Here is an 8718-nt window from a genome sequence, read left to right on the forward strand (position 1 = left end):
TACAAACGAAATGTTCTCACCACAGGGTTCTGAATCCATCCAGCCCTGGAGAATGACTCCTTTGGCAGCACATGCGTGGGCATAAGTGGACACGGCTGCACACATACACTTCCTAATATCTGAACACTTGCATGTGTCATAGACGCACCACTGCAAAGGATGAAACCCAGATGCAATTATATGTCATTCATACATATACAGTTAGTTTTAAAAGAGAAAAGTGTTCTGTGCAAAAACACTCACTTGGTAGTAAATCTCAGGACATATTTCTGAATGACATTGGGAGAAGGTGCCATTTGGGTTTGTGATACGGGAACACCAGTCTTTAGCAAGTTTCTCTGAATGGAAAGAATAAAGACTTGACATAGTTCTGTAATGTTTGCAACATAAATTATTGCATATATGATTATTTTTTATTGTTATTTCCTAATGTTTGTAAAACTGTGTATACCTGTGTCCACACTCAGACTACATGGGTTGTCAAAAGTGTTTTCAAGATCTGGACAGCTATATGGGTTTTTCTTCCAAAAGTTGACAAAAGTTATTGGTGTGCCCTCTATGATGCCTGATTCTGTTTTAAAGTCGTCTGTTTGGACATCATTATAGTTTCCACATAAACCTGAAATAAGCAATGTGTAGAATTAAAAGTAGTGAACGATTTATACAATGTCTGTAATTCATTCACTAAGTACAGATACATTTTTAAAAGGAGGAGTCATAAACATTATTTTGTATTATACTACGGGGCTGTTGAATGCTTGAATCTGATTGCTTGATGGAAATTCTAAGGTGTGCAATTATTTTCAGGGAAAAGCACGGCTAAAGTAGTTCCAGGTAGGTCTTGACCGCATTACAGTTCCATATCACTTCGACAAATGATTTCAGTTATTTCAAAGGTCTTTACAGATTACAACAACAGAAAAACCAAAACCCACAACAACACTGACAAAGCAAATAAATATAGTAAACAATAGGATAAAACCGACAAATTATTTCCATGATATTTTGCCACAGAATTAGGTTTTATGTACGGACAACAACAAAAACGTAGAGTTTCGCTATTAATAGAGACGCTGCAGCCGAACACTGTTGAGAAGATGCAGAGACTGAGGTAATTCACACACGCTTGATAACTCTCTCTCTCTCTCTCTCTCTCTCTCTCTCTCTCTCTCTCTCTCTCTCTTTCCAATAACTGCATTAGTCTGTTATCGGTGGCTCAATTCTCCATTTCTATACAATGACGTTTTGTACTTGGCAATGGAGGCTTCGGATTAGATGCGTAAGAAATTCGTCCTACAAAAGAAAATGTTTTGAAATACATCATCTGAACAATGTTTTGAGGTGTGGTAATGTAGTATAGTTTTACAACTTACATTTTTTTAAGTTGTACATTTTTAATAAGTGGATTTTTTAATAAGTGGAAAAATTTACTCCGGGTTGTCGAATTATTGTCTTCGCGTCGTTGCTGCAATACCACCTTGGTTGTGCGTTATTTTTCTATAGCCCGTCAATTATTACTTACTTAATATAGGCTATGTTAAACTTTTGGTCAGTTTATAATATTTTGGTTTTATAAATGACAATTTTCACTTCTTTTCTACCTTCTGTAACAAAAATGGATTCTAATCACATTTTTGACAACTTACCACTCATTTTCCCTTTCTCTTCAGTGCTGGCTACAATATACAACTGCATGACTGGAGCCAACTGGATCTCTAGACGAAGACTCTTCATATCAGCAATAATGAAGGAGGAAGAGGGCTGGAAGATGCTCACAGGACCTGGGACAACAAAATAGGTGGTTTGGATACAAAACCACTAATCAACAATGACTTTTGTTAATGCTAATATATTTACAGTATATTTACATTTGAAAAATAGAGCTTTGGGTTTTTCAGAGAAATGCATTTAATTAATTATATATTAATTTTATTTTTAACATGCTTATAATAGAATGTTCCCCATTTTGGACAACCCACCTTCGGTAGCAGGAAGCTTAAATGGGCTGTTTGCATTTAGTGTGACATCTCCACTGGAGGAAAAACTAATCTGTTTTACACATAAAACAACAAAAAGAAAACAAAATTATGTTTTGTAATTCCATCTTGGAGGATTTTGCAGAAGTATGAGGTATGTTCTGTTCACGATGATGAAAGTAAGTGTGCTGTTCTTGTGCTGTTCTCCCAGAAAAAGTATTTTGGTTGTTTTCGAAAATGAAATTATGAAAACATGCAACCTTGTACTTACAGTGGTCCCCGAGATGACAAGGGTCACTGAATTTAGACATGTGTCTGTTCGGGTCGGATCACACTTTGCCAGATTTCCCACGACAGCAATATCACTGTCATTAGAGTGCTGGAATAAAAAAAGGACTGTAAGAACCTCCAAATTATATATAATGATTCAATATAAATTATAATGCACCCGCTTTCCTGATTTTTAAATAAACCATGTGAATAAAAGTACAAGTGAAGACTTTCATTGATCTCGCCCTGACAGAAAATATCTGTGGATCATCTGATATCCTGACAGACCTTAGTGAGGATGTAGTCACAGTTCCCGCTGAAGGTGAAGCTCTTTCCATCATAAGTGGTGACGTGAGACCCTCCCACAACAGAGCAGATTCCGGGACATTCCAGGTATGTACAGGTCCAGTGTCCCGCGGCACACACACTGACACAGAATGCTTCAGTGTTAGCATGAGGAAATGTATGAAGGAATTTAAATGTGACTAAAATATTTCAATTAAAATGTTACCATTTTTTACAAGCTTGTTTGTAAGACTCTCCTGACTGATATACTGTGCCATCGTGATCACATGGGCACTGGTTCACAGGAACACAGCCACTCTGGCCAATGTCGTCTTCCACGGTGCCTTTACAAAAAGAAGGCATGATACCATTTATTTTGGGAAAGAAAAATAAAACAGTGTTGCAAGCACATCTCTTGATATTGTGTGAAATTACCTTCAGGGCAGAAACAGCCATCCACACAGTGTTCTTTACACATTAGACCTGCGTTTGGATCTTTGCAGGTGTTCTTGCACGGACTTCCACACTCCAGGTATTGCATGTTTAGAGGACATGACTTTGCTGCTCCACAGAATAAGAATAATTAGTATATCAAACACACCATACAGCATCAGGACTGCATGCTGGACACATAAATTCAGTCAAATGTGTCCAAACTGATAGTGTATATATTGAGTTTTATACCACAGCATATAACTATTATTTATTTATTTTTAATCATACCCATACATTCTGAAAATTCTAATATCCAGTTAAATCCGGAGCTGCTAATGGAGTGGTGGTAATGGCATTTTATTCCCACTGATTTTTTACATTTTCTATTCAGCTTCCAGAAATGATACTCACGACAGAGCTGCTCTGTCCTCCATGTTCCTGGTTTTCCTCCAGCATGTGTGCACTGTCGTGAAATCTCCGTGAGTGTGTTGCAGAGACAGTCGTGATTGCCGTAACATCGACACAGGTCGTTCACACAGGCTTCTTCAAATAAACCCATGTCCATCACATTGTAACAGTCGCTAAACCCTGGACTGCTGAGATACTGCTGGCAAACGCTTGCCTGCTAAAAAGAAAAATGATTGAATGCAATGTTTCAGATGGCAAATGAGGTAAAACAAATGTACTTATGTCAGCCCAAAATCTGGTAAAATGATTGTAAAACTCCTGATTTGTCTCACACCTGGTCACACTGATCCCTGAGTGGAAGATCAACGTCATCGCAGGATTCAGTTGGTGTGGACACCTTCCATGTGGCCGGACCTGAGAGGGATTTAGCTGGTTAATGTCATACTAATACTATGTATATGCAGCGATCAGGTTTGTCTGGCATTCAAAATAATCTGTAAAGCAAACGTTTTTCTTGGTCATATGATCAAAACATCATGTTTACCGTTTTCAGAAATATCGTCACTCTTGTTGCCGTTGTAGTTTCCACAGAGTCCACAGGTCTGACCTTGGTACTTCTCTGCAAGTTCAATCTAGGCAATATCAAATTATAAGATAATGTCAGTGATACGAATACAGTTTATTTTCTCAAAAATTGTCTGTCATGCTGTTTGTTTATAGCAGTACAAACACACTTATTAAAATCAACATTGAGCTGTCAGATACATGTTGGTTCACTGTGGCTTACTTAGACGATTAATATTTGCTTTATGATTAGTCGAACTGATATCCTGTTTGATGTTTAATTTTCCTAGTCTTACTTATTGTGTGCAAACAAATTTAATGGCATTAAAGGGTGTGTGTGATTTCATTATAGGGTTATGGAATCATCTTGACTTATTCTGAAGAAGAACCTGCACGGAACCTAAACTTTGCCAGGTTTGCTTTGTTTTTCTTTACCGCTATCAACAGATTTCATCAAATCAGTTTTACAGTTTTCATATGAACACATATTTGGCTCATTATCTCACATATTCATCACACATTCTGTATTACAATAAAGGTATTTACTCAGCAAGATAATAATGTTAAATCATACCAATATAGAGTTGTCCTCTTCCCAAAAGACAGTCAATCCATATTTGGAGATCTTAATACTTGTTGGACTTCCCTCGATTTTAAGTCCATTCTGATTGATTGGAACAGACACGCTGCAAGAAAAAGTGTAAGAATTTTCAGTTAAACATATCTGTATATAAGTAATTGTAGAAGATTTATGTGCTGTCTGGACACTGTTCTTCACCATTTTTAATCAGCATATTCAGAGTTGTCTCTTAATTAATATGAGTTTATGAAAGCTGCACATTGCACTAGTTACTCATCTAAAAACAAGTAAATATCAACTCACGCTTGATCGTCCATAGTGATGTCACCATTAGTGATTTTGATGACTGTCCCTTCCAGCTTTATTGTGACTGTGCTAAAAGTGATAGTGTCATTTACAGTCTCTCTTTGCATTTGGATGTTAAAGTCAGAAGTTGTGCTGTCACACATCACCGCCAGAACGTAGTTGCACGTGTCTGGCACTTGAAAGAAATGACCATCAAATGTCTTGAAGTGGAAATTTCCCCATGTACTGCAGATCGTGGACTGATGATCAGGATTCGGTTCAGCTGAATCAAGAGGGAAAGTTTATAAATGTAAACCTCTTTGATAAATACTTTCAGTGAGCAAAAATACACAATTTAGTTTCCTAAAGTGTAAAAACTGTACAAACTGATGCTGCACATGCTTTAAATTATGTTTTTAAATACCTTTTGTTACCATCACAGTCGTCATAGTGGTGAACACTAAATATAAAAGACAAAAACGAAAACTGTCATATTTTATTGAAATTTATTAAAATATTTTACAAAATTTTTTGCAAATGCCTTTATTTTACTTTATTTTACAGTGTCATTGTTTCATATGTTACATGTAGTTACTATAGTAATAACTCTAAATTATGCATAATTACATTCAACTAACCCTAAACCTAACCTCAATAGTATTACATTTATGTACTGACTGATAATAATTAACTACATGCACTTACTATAGGGTTAGGATTAGGGTTATATGCATGTAATTATGCATAATTTATAGTTATTACTAAGGTTTAACAAGGACACTGTAAAATAATATGTAACTAAAACATTTACCCACTAAATAAAAGTAATAATGTCTTTAGTGTATACATATTTCTGAACATGTTGTTACTGAACAATGTATGTCCTGAATAATGTGTGTTTACAGTAAAAGTTTAAGTGGTATATACATCATAATTATTACTTTATTCACAATTAGATACAAAATTAGAAATGACTGTGAATTACATGTTTAAAAGATTCCATAACTAGTGTTACAATTGTCTTTGCAACCATGGTAAAAATCTTGTAAGGTTATGATTTATTATCATTCGTATTAAATTACGTTTTTTATGTAAAATGTTACATTTTTGTAATTCTGAGAAAAATACAGTAACACTTTAGGGTCCAATTTCTCTCTGTTAAATAGTTCCTTATTAGCATGCATATTAGCAGGATATTGGCTGTTTATTAGTGCTTATAAAGCACATATTAATGCCTTATTCTGCGTGATCATATTCTACATGCCACATTCCTACCCAATACCTAAACTTAACATCCACCTTACTATCTATTAATAAGCAGTAATCAGGAGTTTATTGAGGCAAAAGTCATAGTTAATAGTTAGTTACTAGTGAGAATTGGACTCTAATCTAAAGTGTGACCAAAAATACATATTGTATGTTATATTTTATTACTGCATACTTATACCTCAAAATATTTTTTTTCCAGACAGAGAGAACAGTTTTTCTAACTTGTTTTTCATCAGTGATACATTTAAACCTAAATACTTTGATACATAATTCTTGGATATATTTGTATTGACTTCAAAGTTTTAAGGTATACTTGTTGTGGAATGTGACGTCTATTAATGTATTTGTGACATTACAAATCTATATCAATGCAATCAATATGACTTGTATAATACATACATGTAAATACAATTAAATATTTACCTTGTGTTGTTGTTGGCGCCCAGGTAAAGTCCATAGGATTTTCCAAAATGTCCCCATAATCTCCCACAAAGTCTTTAAACATATATGTTGATATTTGAATGATATTTTGGATGTTCTTTTTAAGAATTTTGAGCTTTTCTTACATTTTGTTTTTGTTCTTTTTCTGCTTACCTGCTTGTATGGACTGCAGCCCGACCAATAGGAAGACCCATCTCAGCATCCACATCTGGGACATCCTCACAGTCCCCATGGAGACAAGATCCATCCTCAAGAGCTAATGTGAGCTGTCTGTCAGCACTTGTCCTTTTATAATGGCTATTAGTTTGCTTTGGAGGAATGTAGTTTGTGATCAGAGGGTGGACCCATAGCTTGAATTTGGCCTCCGGCTTGGTAGATACTTGAAACAAATAAATATTTAATGTCTTTTTTTGGTGTTTGAGACTAAACAAACTGTATCTGAATGATGAGAACCAAATTCAGTCACACAATGATTAATTTATCGCTTGTTTGAATTGGGCTGTACAAGGATGTGACTCTTGACTCATCCACACTATGAAATATAAATCACTTAGCTATTTAATTGTCTAAGTAAAATTTGCCAGTGCACTGAAAATGTTTTCACAATTTTTTGTCAAATTTGGTGTTTCTGCTGTTCTAATAATGGAATAGCGGTAACACTTTCATTTGTTAACATTGGTTAACTACATTAGTTAACCTGAATTAGCAATGAAAAATACTTCTGAAGCATTTATTAATCTTAATGTTAACTTCAACATTATTAATACATTCAAATCAAAAGTTGTCTCTTAATATTATTTAATGTAACTGAACTAACATGAGCTAATGATAAGCAGTACAATTACTTATAACATCATATAATTGTTTGTTATTGTTACACAGCTCTGTGGAATACTTGATTCTGATTGGTCAATCGCACCATCCAGCAGTATGTTCTTCCCCGATAACAACCGGTAAAAACTGATAACACAGGCTCATCCGGGTAACTAAAGTCAGCGCTATACGCTTGCTCGGTACGTTTTTTTCCTGGTGGAAGTTTTGCGTTTGGTGAGCTAATAAAATATTAAAACTCAAATCAATATTTTGTGTACAGTTATTTAATTGTCATCCAGAATCGCGGACAAACGCAGCTGCTGCCATTTTGCGACGATTGTTTTGTACACGGTAATGGATTATAAGACAACAAACAGGTACAATTTTAAAACAGCTTCATCTCAAATCAATATCTCTTATCGCCATAATTATTTATGCACATGATCCCTTACATAACATTTGACCAATTAGTTGCGTTGGCATCAAATTAATATAGCCATCAAGGCATTGCTACAGTAACACATCAAAACCTTCAAATTCATTCACTCGGCATGACTCTGAAGAAACTAAGGAGCCCAGGTTCACAACGATTTAATCGTATATTTTTATACATTTTGTTCAATATTTTTTAACCTCTTGGTGGCACTGTGCCCATTTTTCCCAGGTACGTTTGGGGCATGATTCAGATGATATGTACCAAGTTTCTTCTCAATGCACCAAACCGTTGATGAAATACAATGTTTTTTCATGGCAAAAACAAAATGGCCATCAAGCACTATGGCTGACCCAGGAACACTGGGAATGACAAACTAGTCGTCCTGTGCTTCCGTGCTAACAAATTTTCCTGCCTTCAGAGCATTTCAGGCTTGAAGTGCCACCTCCATGTTTTGTTTAATTGTGATTATTTTGATTAATTAAGCAGCTAAAATGTAATCGATTCAATTGAACATTAATCGATTGACAGTCAAATAATGCTTATGTCTTAAATCAACACTATGACATAATCCAAAGGCATATAGGAACAGTACTTGATTCAATAGCCTTTCAGCAGAGTTGTGTACTTAGATCTTCATCCCGGCCCGTTTGACATGTTTGATGGTTAGTTCTTTGAAACCTCTTACGACTGAAGATCTTTCCGGATGCAACAGCAAACATTTGGGAAACATTTGAATGTGTAATTATTTATCTTTTCTGTTTTCACTGTTTGCTTCACGTCAGTACTGCTCGTATTGAAAGATTAATTTGATCCAAGTACCATATTAAAGGTTAATTAAACAACAGACTATGTTAGTCAGGTACACTTTAATATAATGGGTATGTCTGAAAAATTTAATTTGATATGTATTTAGCATAAAATGATTAATCGTGGATGGGTGTGCAAATATATTTTTT

General features: G+C 35.1%; 1 protein-coding gene across 1 annotated transcript in view; it reads right to left on the reverse strand.

The window, feature by feature from the left end:
- muc5.2 (mucin 5.2) overlaps positions 1-6776 on the reverse strand; it is a 32004-nt gene extending 25228 nt beyond the window's left edge. The window contains exons 1-17 of the mRNA XM_084095226.1: positions 6667-6776; positions 6496-6567; positions 5228-5263; positions 4822-5086; positions 4513-4624; positions 3919-4006; positions 3709-3788; positions 3378-3591; positions 2967-3092; positions 2758-2875; positions 2535-2673; positions 2248-2355; positions 1980-2049; positions 1647-1781; positions 452-619; positions 244-338; positions 21-150 (exon numbers count right to left, since the gene is read on the reverse strand). Coding sequence (XP_083951352.1) covers positions 21-150; positions 244-338; positions 452-619; positions 1647-1781; positions 1980-2049; positions 2248-2355; positions 2535-2673; positions 2758-2875; positions 2967-3092; positions 3378-3591; positions 3709-3788; positions 3919-4006; positions 4513-4624; positions 4822-5086; positions 5228-5263; positions 6496-6567; positions 6667-6760 — 2050 coding nt within the window. The 5' untranslated portion in view covers positions 6761-6776. The remainder of the gene's footprint in view (positions 1-20; positions 151-243; positions 339-451; positions 620-1646; positions 1782-1979; positions 2050-2247; positions 2356-2534; positions 2674-2757; positions 2876-2966; positions 3093-3377; positions 3592-3708; positions 3789-3918; positions 4007-4512; positions 4625-4821; positions 5087-5227; positions 5264-6495; positions 6568-6666) is intronic.
- Positions 6777-8718: the final 1942 nt, after the last annotated feature.

Source organism: Abramis brama, assembly GCF_963993115.1.
Source record: "Abramis brama genome assembly, chromosome: 20".
Lineage (NCBI taxonomy): Eukaryota > Metazoa > Chordata > Actinopteri > Cypriniformes > Leuciscidae > Abramis > Abramis brama.